The following is a 20,074-nucleotide window of genomic DNA, read 5'->3' as shown; positions in this document are numbered from 1 at the left end:
TCAGCCAAAATTTCAGTGTGAATAATAGGATGTTTGGCAAGGAACTCTACTCTTGTTACACTTAGGAAAATAATCTAATCCAAAGGCTTTGCATCTGTACAGAAGAGCGAGTAGATACTGAAAGAGATTTGCAGATCCACTGTTTTTTAGGCAGGAAGAACGCTCGTTAAATGCAGAACGCTGCTCTGGCTCATGTGTTTGCTCCGAGGTATAGGTTTTGTTCGACTGACGTATCAGATAGTCAGAGTGGTTACCACACCGACGTTGTAGCAGCTGCATAATAAATGACTGAGAGAATCATGTTAGGCATGCCCACCTAACCTAACTTGAATCATGCGAAAGGGGAGCTGTTGGAATTCAAATAGACTTTCTGGTTCCCAGCAGTCGGCAGTAATAGAATGCTTTCAGGAAGATGACAGAATCAGGAGAAAGATGCTGTTTTGCACTATCTTGATTTGTTACAGCAGCCAACTTATTGGCATGATGGAGTGACAGGAAAAACAGCTGGCATGGAAGGTAGGATTATTAAAGCTATTACATCATTACGAATACAATTAGAAGCTGGCCATGACAAAGCATATGTTTGAACAAGCAGCTGTTGGTAGCTGGGGTTTGTTGCTGAGCTCTTCAAACTCTGCAAACAGTGTTGCTTTTACAGAATGGATTTTAAAATTGCCTTGTGCTGCGTTAGATTTTGGGGAGGGGGTGTGCTTGCCTCCAACCTCAGGGAAACACTTCTGGGATAGAAATCAGTGTTAGAAGATTTTAGAATAAAGTATTGTTCAAGAGTCTAGGTTTCTTCAGGTAGATGATGACAGAGGGAAAAAAATCTTCGGGGAAATCTACCCCAGCTTAGTTATATGCAATTTAGTTGCAAGAACTGATTGATGTATTGGCATATTCAGACAGTGAGAGAAATGAGAATGTATAGAATGTTTGGATAGGTTGAAAATTGTTATACTTGGTTTCTATTTTATAAGGAGTTTGGCTGTCAGTCATTTCTCCTCATCAATTTCTAGCTTTTGACATTTATTCAGTCATTCTGCATTATATGAAGAAAATATATCAATATCTCCTGCAGGGTTTCTCAACAACTCTAGCATCTGTTTCAGCTATTGAACTGTATTCACGTTTTGCCAAGTTGATGTCGACCCAGCTGGTCTATCATTTCTCGCTTGATTACTGCTCTTAATTTCTCTGTATCAGCTTGTTTCAGATAGGGCTTCGAAGGCTGTTAATGAAAAATGACAGAAATGATAAATTATTGAAAATGTGAGCATTTATTTATTTATTTATTTATTTTGCCCTTTAATGAGTTTTGTCTTACATTCTTTCTTGCCTGCGTACAATTTTTAGAACCCTTTCTCTGTTTTGCAATATTTCTTTCCCCTACAATCAGTGGATTATAATTATAAGTACTTTTAAGCAATTGGAGCATGAGCATGGATGGTATTTGGCTCCAAAAATAAAGTTTTTGGAGAAAGGGGAGCAATTTATGCTTTTTGTATAAACTATGCATTGTTTCTATAACCTATCTTCACATGCTGTCATGGGAATCTGTCAGTGACTGTAATCAGACTGAACATATTGAAATAATTTTTATCACCACTAGGGTAACAAGAAAATAAAACATTCAAACATTTAACAAGTGATTGTTTAAAACAGATGTTAAATAATATAGAAATAGATTTTCCTAAGTGTGAAAAACCTGATTATTAACTGTCTATGTAATACAGAATCTTTCGGCTCTCTGCCCAGTCTCCTCAATAGCCTGAGGAGCTAAATCATCCAAGTTAATAAACTATCATATATGTGCATCTTGTACATCTAATATGACCTTTCAGTGTACACAGTGCTACTCGTATGTGCTGTGCCTTTTCTGTAGTAATTGTAATATCCCAGTCAGTCTGGTTAAGGAACACTATTGGCTGTTATGTAACTTTTTTTCTGAATGTTAGTCCATGGTTTTCAATTACGTATTCCTCTTAGAAAGGGTGAGTGAAAAACAACATGTATTTAAATATCAGTAAATTAATTAGCAAGTGGTGGGCTAATTATACTAGAATTTATCCAAAATAATTGCTAACTTCTGTTTTGAAAAATAGTCAAGGATTTGGATGACTACTTTTTAACCTTGAAGCATACATTACCGTGGTTGAATATATCATTCATAATTCATATATACAGCAGGAAAGAAAATAGTTTTCTAGATATATCATTTTAGCAGCAAAGAATTTTTTTATAATGTGGTTCAGGCAGTCTGATTATTTCCGTTTAATACTTTTAAGTACTGTGGATGCTTTTGTATAGTGTGTTACAGAACTTGGTTAATCTTTGGGAAGCTCAAAGACTGACAGAATTTTGCATCCAAATGCTACAGGGTTATTTTGTGGTTGGTTGAGAAAATTCAGCTCTGTCTATACTATTGTTTAAAATACAGTCCTCTTTGGCCAATGTTACTTTTCAACTTTTTATAACCGTTTTAAGTGACAATTCAAGACTGTAAAAACTCTTTTACGTTGCATCTTTAGCAGGACTCTCCTTTTGTGAATTGTCTCCTTCGAAAAAACGTGAGCTTCCTTCTAGCCTCACTCTCTTGTTACCATAGTTACTTTTAAAAGAAGGTTTTTCTTTTTCAATGAAGATAGTGTAATTTAAATCAGCCACTGGAGTCCGCAAACTATGTTTTTGTATTTGTTAGTTTATAGTTTAGGCTTGCTTCAGTTGTGGTTAGAAAGTGCTCTGTATTTTGTCCCACTGATGAATGGATTGGACAGACGCTAGGTGGCACCAGCTGTTGATTATTAATGAAATCATAAAGTCTATATGCCGCGCACCTGAAGAGCAGGCAAACCCTCATTGATCATTGATAAATGCATTGTAAGAGCTGGAAATGTCTGCCAATATTTCTTGCTCTAAAACAGGGTCAGCCTGCAGAGTGATGAGACCACGTGAAGTCTTCAAATCCCAATTGCTTAATCCTGTGTCCTCTGAAGTGATTCAAGGGAGAAAAAACGATGAAGGAGAAATGCATAAAAATAGAAGGTGTGAAAGAGAAGCGGGACACAATGAAACAGACTACAAACATTTTAATATATTTTTAAATCCAGAATTAGTGACTTTTATAAATCTATGTGAGTTTTCCCCAATTCTCTCAAACTCAGATTGTTTTCTCTAAGGCATTTATATTCTAAAACAGTTATTTATCTCTTTTAGGTAAAAATCTTATTGAGCATCATTATTTTTTAAGTAAAAAATCTCCCTTATTTCTCTTTTTGTGATAAGACTGTCAAGTGAAATTTCCCACATGAGATAGAGTAGCTGCCTCTCAGGTGTGTTGCTCTTCAGAAAGACGAGCAGGGGAAGACACTATCGGTTAAGAAATATGCTTTGAAATGTTTTGCCTGAGAAGCTTGCTGTATCCTATTATCCTCCCATTCTCATATAATCCATCTTTTAAGAAGGAAAAAGCAAATAAAAACAAACCACTTAAGCATGTGCATACACACACACACCCTTTGGGAAAAAAAAAGTCAGAACTGTTTAAAAAGAGAAAGCCACGACAATATTTTAGTTGGTCCTGGAGTTAATAAACTAAAGTGAAAAATAGGAAGGAAAGTCCATCATTAGATTGTGGAGAGTAAATAATTACTTAAAACTGGAAATACTTTTCCAGAAAAATATGCAATATTTTTTCTTCACTGGGAGTAACTGACAATTCTTGAAGAAGGTGAGATGGTTTAGAAAGAGTGCAAAGGTAATATATGCTGTGATTCTCCAATGTTATCTGAAAAGTATGTAATATGGCTAGTTATCTTGATTATAGCATGGACTTTGGTAAAGATTTTTATGATGCCTATATGGTGGAAATGGAGGAATATTTGCTGTTTGACGTAAGAGTCTGGTCAATAAATCAGCTTGCCAAATTACCCTGCCTGTGATGTATCAATTAATGAATCACAGTAAACCAGGAAGAGGGCCTTTCACAGGACTATAGCATAGTTCTATAAAATTGGCTCCATCTGACTTGAACCTAATCTTCTGTAATGTGCCTTATGTCTCTGTTCTTGAACCTACTTGGCCTGTGAAATATTAGTATCCAAAAACTGAAGTACGATCCAGATAGCCTGTCTAGCTGGGAAGCAGAACAAATACATTGAACTATTAGGGTACCAAAGATTATGACCACCTAAAAACTGTGGTGAGGTCAAAGAGAATAATTGTAATAGGAATAAGTATAACATCCTAAGCTAAGGTTCATAAAATCAATCTGGCAAGTACAGGACGTGAGAGAGTTAAAGCTTAACAATAATTAATTGAATAAATCTTACTGATTTTGTTGGTCATCGTTATTATCAGTCATAATTCATATGACATCAAAATACAATGAAACAAAATATATTGTTGGACATGTATCCTGAAAGAGGAAATGAGAAAAAATGAGAACAAATTTTAGAAGGATATATATGATATAATGGTGTGTGTGTGTATCTATCTATATATATATGATATGTATGGTATATGTATATATTATATGTGGTAATATATACGTATTTTAGAAGGACATCATGATCTAAGAGGAACCTTAACATTTGGGGGTATGTCCAGTGAAAAGTGTCTGAATGCTAAAAGGTCCTACAAACTATAACATTTGAGGGGCATGGAAAGTACTAGAAAAGTCAAAAGTTGAAGAATACTTGAAGGAAAAAATAGAGAAAATTAAGCTGATTTCAAATATTCGGTGTGCTATAATGCAGAAGAGGGTTTAGACTCACTTGCACCTCTTTGGTAGCGATGGAAAAGTATTCGTCCAGTTAATGTTGTGAGCAGAGAATTGATTACTTTGTGAGACGCTGCACTCCTTGTTCCTAAAGTGTTCAGTGCTAAGAATGGAGTTTCTGCACTAAATGGAAATTGAAGAAGATGTCTGAGATAATTTTTAACTAAGAATCTGTAAGTCCAATAATTTCTTTTAAAAACATGTTCTTTTTTTTAGACATTTACTTCTCTGAGGATCTCTACTACTCCACTTGCATCAGCCAGGCTAGGGGTCAGTAAATGATAGCCCACACTGTCACATCTATTACTGTTTGACCAGTCATTTAAAATGGTTTTCACATTTCTGAATTGTTTCATTTCAAGAATATTTCTGACACATGAGATTATATAAAATTTCAAGAGTCTTTAAAGTTTATTTTTGAAGACAGCCACGCCCATTTATTTGTTTATATACTATATAGGACTGCTTTCATGCTAAAACACAGTTAAGTACTTATGACAGAGACCATGTGGGCCACAAAGCCGTAATATTTACTATCTGGCCCTTGATAGGAAAAGTTTGCTCACCTCATCTCTAGACTATAAAGAAATTTTGCTTTTTGCTTATTGACTCAAGTATCTAAACAAGCAATGTCACAGTTAAATAACAGTTCTATACCATAAACAGAAATTGTAACCACCCATACTACTTAAGTACTAGAGACTTGGAAAAGTAGTTCAAATATGCAGCCTAACAGATAAAGATGGTTTCATTTGGCTGTTAGTCTATTGAGATAATTTACTTGTTGAGGAATGTTTATTTAATGTTGCTATAAAAAAATTGAAGTCTCTGCAATCATTGACTTATATATAGTATCTGCCTAGTTTGACTCCATTAATCTTGCTGAATTTACCTATTTGGTAGGATTCAGTTATTTTTATTGCTGCTTTTCCGTTAGTGTATGATTTCAGTAGACTTACAGAAAGGGTGAAATAAATGGAAAACAAGGTAAAGTGAGTGGAATTTTCTTCTTGCAGCTACCCTCTTCTCTCTTCGTGGGTTTATAGAATCTCTCAGCAGCTTTGGAATTGCAGAGTTTTAGAGACTTACTTTTATAACAATGTGAGTGTGTTCTTGATCAAATATTTTCTAGAAGGGATCAAGATAAAATAAATGCACTGAATTATAAAAGAACAATTAAGGGTTTTAGTAAATGATTGATAAGACATGCTAAATTTAAGAATTAGCCATGAGTTATTTATATTTTCCTGAACATAGGGATATGAGAAGGGATTTTTTTTCACGTCATAGGAGAAACTATAATCAAATTCTAAGCATAAAGCTGAGGGATTCTGAATTTACCACCAAATATTACAATCTCCATAGTTCCATAATGTGCAACTAAAATCCCCACATTTTTTTTTCTAGGGAAAGATATAATTTCTGCTCACTGGTAGCACTGGAAATTCCTGTAAAACCCATAGGATTCTTATTGTATTTCCATGAGGATGTTCCTGAGCAGCTATTTTGTGATGCCTGTCTCTATGGTAACAGATACAAGGCTTAAGGGTCTGAAAGAAATTCTTCCTGTTGGCTTAGGAATGTGGAGCGATGAGGGAGACCCACTGAAGATTATAAAACTGAGGAAAGGCAAAAGAGGCAATTGAGAAAAAGTTGTCATGGGGGACCTTTTTTGTGTATTTGAAAACAATTTCACAATTTCATTTGCTCTTAATATATCTCTGAATGAAATAAGAACCAACATACAAGTAAAGTTTTACAGAAAGAAAAAATTCTGTGAAAGTATTGTTTTTCAACCATCTAGTCAATTTTATGTAATTGAAGTCACACAGATTTTTTATTTAGTTGGCTTGCCTTTTGCTACGCAGGAAAAGATTGCTTCTTGCCTGAAATTGATAAGAGGACGGCTCTACCCCTGGCAAATTTAGTTCTTGTTACTGCTATCAAAGATCTTGATCTTTTAAAGGACTTTCTTTTTCCTGATTCCAAGGGTAAGAATATTGAACCCTGGTTCACATTACTCATAATCACTGAGCTTCTCAGGGAATTATGAAAGTACACTGGCCTTCCAAGATGTTCTTCTTTTTTAGGTCTATTTCTCTTAAAGACCAGTAATAAATAGAACAAATAGTATTGCTTATTTGAAAATTGGGCATTTCTTAAGAGGATGCTGGGTGAGATTTTGTGTTTTTACATGTTTTACTTTGTTTCTGTTATTAAAATAACAAAAAAGCAAACAAAAAGCTCCTAGAAGTTTAAAAATATTTGATTTTCCATTTATTTGACTTCATCTTACTTTCAGCTTAGCAAATAGGGACACATCACATTTGAATTGTTTTAGAAAGGAGATAAATATGACTCTCCTTTCCCTTAGATTCAAAGTATATGTTCAAGGTGTCATCAAATAGCCAAAAGTCTTTAAAATATTTGTGCTATGTAAATGTCCTTCAGGAAAATATAAGTCAGAGGGAGGAGATGGCTGTCTTAGTATAAAGCTCTCATGTGTATTTGCAGTGTTAACATGAGTGTTGATGTTTTATTTATCTTCTTAACATGTTATATCTGAACATGTCTCCATTTGTTATATGTTAGGGTCAACAGAAAAAATAATAAAGTTATTGCAAGTAAGCAAAAACTTATAACCTGAACAATAAAAATTAATATTTCAGGGTTGGAAGATAAACACATCTCATATGTCATTTTATAAGATCAAGTTAACAAATATTAGCATGCTTAAAGCTTTAGAGGAATTGAGTCTTTTTATGGTTTATTTTCTGACCTTGAGAAATTTATAGACTCTGTGCAGATATACGTTTTCACAAATTTAATCCACTCTATATAGATATTAGTAAAATGTAAGACAGTGTCTTTAGTACCTGTTCACACTATCTTTAAATTAAATGAAAAAAACTCAAGTTAGCTGTAATGTTTCCGTATCTCCTTTGATAGTGTTGGAAAGCAAATTTTTTAAAGAAAACCTTTTTTGTAACTCCATACATTTTGACCTACTAATTGCAATATAAAATGTGACTTCTGAATAAAACAAGAATACTTTAAATATTCAATATATATACTACTTTTGAAAAGATGACTTAAATTATAAACATATAAATTATATGCCTAACATGACTGGCCTCCAAAAAACTTATTTTCTTGAGCTTTGGGGTTACAGCCTAAAGTGCACTGCAGTAAATAAGCAAATGAGTAAAAATATTGTGTAGACAAAAGTAAAAATGAGATGTTCTTTTGAGCAAACGTTTATAGAGGAGGTACGGGATGACAACTGGAAACGTAGGTGGTATGCAGAGATTAATTGCTGTCCATGTACACTTGAAGGTAAATGGATGGTGCTTATCAAATTTCCAGAAGAAATATTGACATTATATTGCAATTTGAAGACAGGGTTATGAATACAAAGAGCTAAGAACAGTAGGGAAAATAAACTTATCAGCATCATTCAGCTCTGGTCATGACATTGTTACAACCGATTGTAACACTCCTAGGATAAAACGTGATAAGGACCATCATAGTCTGTTTTTACTAGTACAGATTTCTTTTATACATGCTATGAGTAGAATTGTTCGGTACAGCAACAATAAGCTGGATTATTGAAAGTGACACTAATGCTAACCTGAAATTGTATGGGTTTCAGGGGAGATGTGGGACTCATTTATGTTCTATGACAAGTGTAAAAAGGAGATTAAGTAAAAGCCTACATGTGATGGACACATTAGTGAGTAGAAATCTCAGGTTCCTCTCCCTTTGGCTGCTGACCCATTCATGGACTGGTTTTGGTGGCCACAGTGACAGGAAACAGAGTCTATTTCTCCATTAGGTCATCCAGACAGGATTAGAGCCCACCAACTGAAATGACAGGTTGTTTCTGCTGCTTTTCATTTATCCAACAAATATTTATTGATAAATTCTAACTGCCAGGCTCTGTGCTAGAGCAAGATGACTAAGATACAGTCCCTGAGGAATTTAGAGATGAACGTGGTTTATGTGGATGAGAAGAGAAAAATATCTACAGTGAATAGCTAAGCAGAGAGCAACAGCAACTGTGAATCCAGACAGTAAAGCTGGCTTAGGACTGAGCTAGAGGTTTCCGGAATTCCTAGTATGAGTGATGTGAAAAAACTGGCAAGTCCATCAAAGAGCAAAATGATAACTGAACAGAAAGAAAGCAAATCCAGTGAAAAATAGTAATTCAAAGGGTAAAGCGACATATTTGAAGTGTCACTTGAAATAAGAAGGAGCATGCCTTCCACCTGTTGCTCATCTTCACTGGAATCAAAGCTAGAAGGAAAATGTCTAGGCTGGTGTAAAAGCCAGTTGCATACAATGATATTAAATATGATTAAAGCTAGCATGAGCATGACCATGCAAACTTTCAGGAGGATTTGAAAACAATTACCTCCCATTGGTAGTTTATGTACGTCTATCCCTGGAAACTTTTTCCTATGCTATCTTTAGAGACCTTGTCATATTTTATCTCAATGTCTAACACTCTTTAATTAGAAGCTACCTGAAAATGTTTCACTCATGTATAAAGTTAAATTAATCACAGAATCAGACCTCAGAGGTTACAAAGGAGGGCTGAAAGGATAACATCTTAGATAGAATAGATCTATTGCCAAATAAACCTGTAACAATAAGAAATTGTGTTAGATAATCTGTAAGGTTTTATCCAGTTTCAACATCTTCCAATTTAATTGATCTCCAGCCTCACACCCAACTCCTCCTAGGAAATTAAAAAGAGACAGGTAAACAAGATATTTTCTGAAGAATTGAATCATCCAGAAAGTCATTCTCTCTCAAGCAGTACATTTTCTAAAGAATTTAATTATCAAGAAAGTCTCACTCTCTCCTCTTTCTCTCTCCCTTCTTCCCGCATATATATACATACATGTATATATTTATCTATATATCTATTTATATCTCTGACTCTCTGAAGTAATTTAGATATATAGGCTAAAGGCAAAGAAAAATTCCTCCCAACATTCATTAGTAATTTCCCTTTATAGGTTAAAGAATTTCTGTCCCCCTTGATTTTTAAAACATTTTATTGAACTATAACACGAATATATAAAAGTTCACAAATCAATAGGTGTCCAGCTTCATGAATTTTCACAGATTGGGCACACCCCAGTAATTACTCAAGGCAAGAAAAGAATATTACCAGCATCCAAAAACTTTGTCTTACCCTTCCTAGTCAATACGCTCCCAGAGATAAGTGTAATACTGACATCTAACACACCATCGATTAGGACAGACAGTTCCTGAAATTTATGTACTTGAAGCCATACAGCTGTACTCTTTTGTTTCTGGCTCCTAAATCTCAACGTTATGTTTGTGAGATCTATCTATTTTGTTTCTTGTAGTTGTGGTTCCATAATTTTCAATGTTGTGTAGTATGCCATTATATAAATGTACTATGATATACTTATTCCATCTACTCTGGATGAACATTTAAATTGATTCCATTTGTGAACTCTTAAAAATAATTCCACTTTGAATATTCTTGCAAATTTACTGCACATGTGCATGTAGTTCTGTTATGCAAATGCCAAGAAGTAGAATTATTAGGTCATAGAATAGTAAAATACTCATCTTTAGTTGAAAATGCCAAGTAGTTTTTCAAGGTAGGTAAACAAAGAACCATCATTACCTTATAGAAGTTCTGGATATGTCAATGCTTAGCATTATTAGTCTTTAATTTCGGCCTTTCTGGCTGTTATACTATAGTATCTCATTGTGTTTCTCATTTCCATTTTTTTTTCTAATGACTAATTAATTCGAGAACCATTTTTTGTGTTTATTGCTCATGTGGATGTTATCTATAGTAAGGATAACATTTCCTCCCAACGTTCATTAGTAATTTCCCTTTACAGATTAAAGAAAGTAATTCTATCAAGCTTGATTTTTAAAATGTTTTACTGAACTATAACAAATATATAAAAGTGCACTTTTCTAATCTCATGCTCATTTTTCTATTGATTTACATTTTTGGTTTTTATAGGTATGAGATATTTGCATTTTTCTATGGTCCCTACATTTATTGTATGTGTTGCAAACATCTAGACAGATATCTTTTATAGGAACTTAGAATTTCAAAACCCGGAGACCATTAAAGAATATTTAGTCCTATATCTTAGTTTGAAAGATGAGGAAAGTGTGACTTATAGAGAAATTGTCATTTCCTTTAAGTTTCTTTCAGTTAGTAGTAAGGCCAGATACGTAATAAAAGTCTCCTGACACTGAAGTAAAGGGTTTTTTCCTAGTAAACCATGTAGGATCTTTAGTCTTGTCTAATATTGTGACTCAAACTCCTTGTCTCTTGGAGAAGGCCGTAAAATGCGTGACATAGTAATTTTAATAGCAAGTACAGAGTGATGCGTGATTAATCTCATTGATTTTGTAAACAAAAATATCTTCAACTAACAAATTGTTGTATAGCATGGCCATGCAATATTTAAACCTGTATGGGCCAGGCGTGGTGGCTCAGGCCTGTAATCCCAGCATTTTGGGAGGGTGAGGCGGGTGGATCATGAGGTCAGGAGTTTGAGACTAGCCTGGCCAATATGGTGAAACCCTGTCTCTACTAAAAATACAAAAATTAGGCGGGCTCACATGCCTGTCGTCCCAGCTACTCGGGAGGCTGAGGCAGAAGAATCACTTGAACCCAGGAGGCAGAGTTTGCAATGAGTCGAGATCGTGCCAATGCACCCCAACCTGGGTGACAGAGTGAGATTCTGTCTCAAAAAACAAAAGAAAACAAAACAAAACAAAACAAAAACCTGTATGTTATTTTTGGCATCAGATTTCATTTTTCCTCTTTCATAACTTTATTATTATATTCAGTTTCTTTTCACATTTATTCTTATTACTTGGATGTTCCCATTCCAAATTTGGTTCTAATTCAAAAAAATTTCATTTTCTATAGTGGATGAAGAACAACATCAATTTTACAATATTTTCTTTCTTTTAGTGAGATAAAACTTAGTTTACAAAACATAATTACTAGTACATTAATATTTACTATTTATTTTTAACATGCTAGGTGCAGTTCATGCATTATTTTAGCTCATCTTTAGAACAACCCCCCCCCCAAAATGTTTTATTATGCCTAGTTTATAGATCTAGAAGCTGAGCCTAAGGGAGATTAAGCTACTTGTACAACAGCTCTAATCAGAACCAGATTTATAAGATTCTATGCATTTCACTCCTTCCATGATCTACTTCTGTACCTGCTTGGAAGCAAATGGAGTTAGTGATACAGATTTGGGTCACTACCTGCCTTTAGTTCTTCTGCCATAGGTCTTAGGGATAACCTCTTTTTCCAATATCATTAAATAATTCATTTTCTGTATCTTTTTTTTCAAAATGGTAATTAGAGAAATCACTTCGTTGGCCTTGATTTTATTCATTGTATTGAATAAATACAATTTTCTAAATACTGAACTCTTATTCATGTGCAACCTAAATACGGATTAGGTGAGTTAATATCCAGAGACCAGATTATAACTAAACTTTTCTTGCATTTAGAGATTGAACTTATTATAAGAATCTTTTAATTCTTTTTAGCAACCTATTCCAAGGTTGATTACTTCTCATGCATATTTTAGTTCCAAATATGTCTTTCTCTTTCTTGTTCATGGGAGAAGCGTTCCACAGATGCCTGAGAAACAACGTGCTCTCAGTCTCTCTATCTTCTAGTCCTTGGCTAGAGTCCCCTTGCCACACTTCCCTAGCTTCATGCAGAGTAGATACTCAATAGTACTTCCACTTAGAAATTTAAATCCAGATGAGTAACCTAGCATGCTACTTTTATCTTAAGGAGTAAGCGAAGCAAATGTTTATAGTTGTTTCACTGTATGTGAACAAATAGGAATGTCATTAAACCAAGTACCTTTAATTCATAAATGCTTGATAATATTAATTCCTTAAATTTATAAAGCTTTAAAATTAACAAAATACTTTCAAGTTTAATTTATTCACATGGGAACCACATGAGGTAAGCAAGGTAGGAAGTCTTATTTCCTCTTTATAGAGAGCCATGTAACTAATTTCTCCTATTTGTATCCTAAATTTCTTTTAGCTCTGCCATCCCCCCTCCGTATCTCCTGACAGTCACCACCTTAGTTTAGATCCCCATATCTGACTTTGAATACACTGATAGCTTCCTAATGTACCTTCCTTCCTGCTTCTCTCCAGTTTACCCTTCACAAGGCTGCTAGGCTTATCTCTCTCAAAGACAAAACTTAATAAGTTATTCCTCTGCTTAAAATCCACAGGTGGCTTTATATTATTTATAGATTATAATTCAAATAACTTGTATGAAAGAAAAGGTACTTTACAACAATTTCCCTGCCATGTGCTCAGTCTAATCTTTTATCCAGCATGTGAATGCCTCACCCTAGCCATACAAACAGTTCTCTGACTGTAACACACTTCCTTTTCATGTGCCTTTGGAAATGTTGACTCCATCCCACCGTCATAAACAATTCTTATTCACACATATTTACTTGGTACATGCTTTATAATCCTCCAAAATAGTGTAGCTAGTGCCTGTTCTTTACTTTTGGCTGAATCATGCACCCCTGTGCATAGAATCTTCCTAATACTTGTTTCACCACTTATTTTGCTGTGATGTACTTTTCAGGTTATTAATTTATTCATAAGCTATTACTGCCTGAGGACCATGAATTCTCTATTCTTTTTTTACCCTTTGCTTAGCTCTTCTGGAGGGAGCGACTCAAGTTTAACTTAAAGTAGTAATGAGTTACACAGCCAGTAAGACATTTGTTTGAGTCCTAAGGTGACATCATTTCCATTGCATCCTTCTTCCCTCTAATATTACCAACCATAGTACACGAACAGTACTATTTTCAAGATTCCTCCTCATTCAGTTTAGGGAAATGCGTTGACCCAAGTTACCATTTTCATCTATTTCATACCGTTAAAAGTCGGGATATTTAGTTATGATGCTATGATAGTTACCCTACATGGTATTTTAAAGGCTTTATTTCCTTCGTGACTTACACATGACCCCCCCACCCGAGGTCTTAATTTAATGGAATCATCACCTAAAATAATAGAAGAGTAAACTGACAATTTCATTTATAAGGTACATGGATTCAGGCATATTGGTAAAGTAACACAAAGCAAAAATGTGGTTCTTCATTTTTCTTCTTTCATCACTAATAGAAAATGATGGAGTTCACCAATCACCCAATTGTACTGCGCAGCATGGTTATTGTAAAGTATACCTGAAATTAAAAGCAAATGTCTACTTCCATTTTTCCACTGAATTTTCATCAGAAATTGAGAACTACATCTGAAGGATTTGGGATTGGTGAATAGCAGATGTACAATGCCAACAATAGGAAAGCAGAGCAAATGCGTGATTGGTTTACAGCCTAAACTTCAGTAGTACTCTGCAAAGTCTGCCAGCACACAGGTGCCTTGAGGCTGCGAAGAGGGTAGGAATTCAGTGGATGTATCAAATAATATGAGATGTTAATACCTACTTCCTTCTAATGCACAGCTTTGTGATATTAGAAAATTAATAAAGAAGTGAACAAATTAATTACTTTATAATCTCCTAAATCTTCTCTGTGGAAGGAAAATCTCAAAGATGCATTAAGTATCTAGCAAATTGGTTTTGAAATTATCCATTATTAAAAATCACAATTCTGTGTAACAGGAAGCCACATGCCAAGAGCTATGTATATTTAATCATTTATGTTGATGCTTTTTGTAGCAATTCTGTTTATTCTCTATTGACATTATATACAGTCCTTTTTATACATAGTGGAATTTAATGTGCTGTGTTTAAAAGACACATCAAGCCTGACAGAATCCAATTGTATACATTATACTTTTAATTTATTAGAAAATGAAACAATTGTTTGTGGGCTTATATTAGCCAAAGCAGAGGATAAATTTTATTATATTAAGAAAATCAAATACTGTGACTACATTTACAAACATTGTAAACATGACGCTTGTTGCATAATTAATAAGTGAACATATTGACCTTTAGTATAACAAGGCATGAAAGGAAAGGGAAGGTGGAAGATACAACCATAATCAGAAGTGGAAATGAACTCAAAATCTGTAATTGTATATTAAAGAAACGTGTGATTCATGATTGCTTTTTTTTTACCTTTTCCATTTTGAGGCAGTAGTGCCACGTTGATATTCATTTGTGCTGTCAAATTAATCAAGGTAAAACGTTGACAGTCTTTAATATAACAAAGATGGAGAATAAATACATGTCGAAAGTGTGTAGGAAAAGTAAGAGAACTGATCACATTATAAGAACAATTACCCATATCACTGCTTAACCCAACATAATGATGTCAACCAGTATGATGGAAGCCAGCATTAGGAAGAATCATTTTCCAAGCAGATGGATCTGCTGATATTTTTACGTGATTGAAGGAGTGTTCCATTATTTTTAATCAAAAACTAATTTCAAATAAAATGGAAGCTTCCATGAAGTTTGCAAAAATTTGTATGCATTAAGGCTCATACTAATAGAACTACAATGTTGTGATAGTTAGTAATACGTTATTTAATTATGAGGATTATTGTTCTGAACACATTACACATGGGAGTTTGTGGGAAGTACCGCACCTTTCTTGCTTCTCAGGTGGGACAAATCATTCTCCTAGTGGTCTCAAGCAGTGATGACATGCTCATCAAACTCACTGTACGGGTTTGGTTCTTTTCTCAGTCTCACTCGCTTCTTTGCTTTGCTTCCTGGGATCACCTCTGAGATAAGTTGCTTGCACTCAAATACTTTGCTCAGGGTCTGCTTCTGGAAAAAGGCAACCCAAGACAACGTGATATTTTATTATTAACAGTTTTCCTCATTTAATTTTATATATAATCATTTTTTTCTGACAAGGAAGTATATTTGAGGAAATAATGAGGGCAATTATCAAAATATGCATTGATTTGGGAGTTAGAGAAACTGTCAGAAGTGACACACCAATTTTGCTACATCGTGACTTGGTAACAGTCATTACCATTCTGGGTCTTTTATTCTCTTCTGAGAAAATGGAAGCATTAGACTACAAATCGTTAAAGAAAAAAGAAGATAGAAAGTGATAGAAAAGATAACAAGTGTTGATCACACCATGTGCAATTGCTTGATAGTAGTTTCCAGGAGTACTATAACAGACTGAGACTGTATCTGTTTGGAACTCGTGGGATAAGATACCATTATTTGATGCCATATGTGCTCAGCATAAATGCAATGGGAAGGATAGAAAATATTTCATATATTTGCCAACTGTAGAATATACTGTAATAGATCAAGTTTCATTTTAAAAATACACAGAACACATTTTTTTAAAAGTCTCATATGAAAGCCCAGCAAAGAAAAGAAGAATTGAAGGTATAGACATCTTGAATGAAAACAAGACGATAATTTGACTCAACTGCCACTTATTCCAACTTTCACCCTATAACCCCATAGACACAGCTGTGGAAAACTGAGATCTTGAAGAAAGCCACTGAATTAGATAATATCTGTGACTACTTCCAACTACGAATGTAGAAATAATTGTCTTTACCTACTCATCCTTAGCTAGAAAACAGCTAATGGGTTACTTTAAATGTGTGATGCTTTCACAAATTAAGCAAGACTGAGTACAACAAGCACAACAAGTCCAACAGCACAAGTTTTCCCAAACAGTATTGGATGTAACAATATATCCAACCAATATTAGATGTAACAAAAATTGGTGAATTTCCTAATCAATTAATTAGGAAATTTTATTTTCTAACCTGTTGGTTGCCAGTTATGGGCTTAAGATGGAAGCCAGCATCAATAGGTTTAAATAATACCTTTATTTTAAAAAGAAGAAGTCTAATTCACAGTCAAACATGTGCTTTGGCTAAGTGGCTTTGTTCTGGGTTTTGCATGACAGCTGGTGATAAATTGGGAAAATGTGTAAGTAGCACTGTGGTAAGGATAATGTTGATGAAGATAGAATGTTTGAGGCCACTTTTAGGGAGAACAAAAACGATATAAAATAATACTTAAGACTGAATTTTCTTAGAGATGATAACCTCATCACCAAGCCTCATTTTGCCATTGACAAATTTCTTATGAATTCAACTATCATATTTACATCACAATAGACAGTATTATAACTCTTTAGCATAGGGATTTTGATTTAATTTACTTTCAACCAATTTATATGTTAAAGCTATTTATATCTCTGCTGTTTCATGAGTAAAGCCCAGAGGTATCTTCTTTCTTAACTCACTGTCATATCTTCACATTTCATCACATTTTTGCAGTTCAAATATCATTCACTTAGTAACACTGAGAGCATAGAAAGATTAATCAGAAATGATTTCTGCCCTCAACAAGCTGACACTGGTTAGAGTACAAAAGCCACACTGAAAGAATATATGGAGATTTATGATCCATGATCAATGATCTTTGAAGTTACTATTGTCATTTTTGGGGGCAACATGAGTCATGCCCATATGAAATAACAAACTTAATCAATGTTGTGTGTGTTCTGACTGCTCCACCAACAAGCCGCCACCCCCCATCTGTCTCCCTCTCCTTGGACCTTTCTATTCTGAGACAAACCAATATTGAAATGAAGCCAGTTAACAACCCCACAATAGTCTCTAAGTGTTCAAGTGAAAGGAAGAGTCTCACATGTCTCATCTTAAAAGCTAGAAATGATTATGTTTGGTGAGGAGGGCATGTCAAAAGCTGAGTTAGGCTGAAATCTTGGCCTCTCACACCAGACAGTTAGTCAAGGTGTGAATGCAAAGGAAAAATTCTTGAAGGAAATTAAAAGTGTTACCCCTATGCACACATGAATGAAAAGAAAGCAAAGCAGTCTTACTGCTGATATGGATAAAACTTAAATGGTCTAGACAGATCAAACCAGCCACAATATTCCCTTAAACAAGAGCTAATCCAGAGGAAGATTCCCAACTCTCTTCAATTCTATGAAGGCCAAGAGGTAAGGAAGCTGCAGAAGAAAAGTTGGAAGCTAGCAGAAATTGGTTTATGAAGTTTAAGGAAAGAAGCCACCTCCAAATATAAAAGTGCAAGCTGAGGCAGCAAGTGCAGTTGGAGAAGCTGCAGCAAGTTATCCAGAAGTTCTAGCTAAGATCATTGATAAAAGTGGTTATACTAAATGACAGATTTTTTATGTAGATGAAATAGCCTTTTATTTGAAGAAGATGCCATCTAGGATTTTCATAGCTAGAAAGGAGAAGTCAATGCCTGGCTTCAAAGCTTCAAAGGACAGGGTGATTCTTTTGCTAGAGTCTAATGCAGCTGGTGACTTTAAGTTGAAGCAATGCTCATTTACCATTCTGAAAATCCTAGGGCCCTTAAGAATTATGCTAAATAGACTTAGCCTTTGCTCTATAAAAGTAACAATAAAGCCTGGATGAGAGCACATCTGTTTACAGCATGATTTACTGAATATTTTAAGCCCAGGGTTGGGACCTTGTGCTCAGAAAAATATATTTTTTTTTCAAAAATATTACTGCTCATTAATAATGTAGCTGGTCATCCAAGAGCTCATTTGGAGATGTACAAGGAGACTCATGTTGTTTTCATACCTGCTAATACAACATCCATTCTGTAGCCCATGGGTCAAAGAGTAGGTTCAACATTTATGTCTCATTATTTAAGAAATACATTTAGTAAGGTTATAGCTGCCATAAGTAATAAGTCTTCTGATGGATATGAGCAAAGGAAATTGAAAACCTTCTGTAAAGAATTCACCATTCTAGATGCCATTAATAACATTCATGATTCATGGAAGGAGGTCAAAATATCACATTTAACAGGAGTTTAGAAGAAGCTGATTTCAACCCTCATGGATGACTTTAAGGAGCTCAAGTTGTCATTGGAAGAAGTCACTGCAGATGTGGTGAAAATAGCGAGAGAATTAAAATGAGAAGTGGAGCCTGAAGATGTTGCTGAATTCCTAAAATCTCATAATAAAACTTGAATGGATGAGGAGTTGCATCTTATGGATGAGCAAAGAAAGTGCTTTCTTGAGATGAAATTTACTTCTGGTGAAGATGCTGAGAACACTGTTGAGATGACAACAAAGGATTTAGAATATTACATATACTTAGTTGATAAAGTAGTGGCAGAATTTGAGAAGACTGACTCCGATTTTGAAAGAAGTTCTACTGTGAGTAAAGTGCTGTCAAATGGCAGCACATGCTACAAAGAAATGTTTTGTGAAAGGAAGAGTCAATTGATGCAGCAAACTTCATTGTTGTCTTATTTTACAAAGTTGTCACAGTCACTCCCACCTTCAGCAACCCCACCTTGATCAATCAGGGCAATCAGGCAAGAGCCTCCACCAGCAAAAAGATTACAACTCACTAAAGGCTCAGATGATTGCTAGCGTTTTTAGCAATAAATTATGTTTTTGTTAAGGTATGTACATTTTTTAACATAATGCTTTGCACACTTAGGCTACACAATAATGTAAACATAACTTTTATATACACTGGGAAACCAAATAATTCATGTGACTCGCTTTATTTTGGTGATCTGGAACTGAACCTGCAGTATCTCCAAGGTATACCTGTATATCTTCACTCAACCTTTCACCCTCTAACCCGCTTACTTCTGTCCCTGTGGCTATTGCCCCAACATCATGATAAAAACAAAACGTCACATAGAAGTATGGCAATTGTATTAAATGTATCGTACCATTGGCATTTGTGTCTGTCGTGCCATCACAACTGAGCCTCATCCTTCTTTGTTAAAGCCTAATTCAGAGAAAATTTCCATTGAGATTTTATAAATGAATAATATGGCTCTGATTATTGCCCTGTCTGACTGCTTTTATCTCTATACAATATTGTGAGAGTTGCTAAAGAGACTTCTGATGCTGCCATATATGTAATTGGATATTTTTAAATTCCATACAGTCATCTAACTGACCTCTCACCCACTCACCAAAAATTACAACTCACTCCATTTGCATAAAGCAAACTGTGGAAATATACATATTTTACCTTTTTCAATCTAAATTATTGCTCATGGAGAGTCTATTTCACTACAAACAATGCTATATCCTTACCTTAATGGAGTATTACAATGTAATTAGCCATGGAAATGGAAAAAATGAAAGAAACTGTTATGAACACACCTTCCCTTTTAAGTCAACTTGTCAGATTTTGATAGAAGAAAAACTTTCAAAGTCTTCTTATGTGAGTCAGGTCCCATTTTCTTATATTTGCATTCTGCTAGATTTACATCTGTCTATGACGATG

General features: G+C 34.6%; 1 protein-coding gene across 1 annotated transcript in view; it reads left to right on the top strand.

Moving 5' to 3' along the window:
- Positions 1-295: 295 nt before the first annotated feature.
- The window catches only part of DMD (dystrophin), a 2,284,432-nt gene continuing 2,264,653 nt past the window's right edge, over positions 296-20,074 (top strand). The window contains exon 1 of the mRNA XM_063634262.1: positions 296-516. Within this exon, the coding sequence (XP_063490332.1) occupies positions 510-516 (7 nt within the window). The 5' untranslated portion in view covers positions 296-509. The remainder of the gene's footprint in view (positions 517-20,074) is intronic.

The sequence above is a fragment of the Symphalangus syndactylus genome, chromosome X (genome assembly GCF_028878055.3).
Source record: "Symphalangus syndactylus isolate Jambi chromosome X, NHGRI_mSymSyn1-v2.1_pri, whole genome shotgun sequence".
Lineage (NCBI taxonomy): Eukaryota > Metazoa > Chordata > Mammalia > Primates > Hylobatidae > Symphalangus > Symphalangus syndactylus.
Note: the sequence above shows the minus strand (reverse complement) of the source record. Positions and strands in the feature narration are given on the sequence as shown.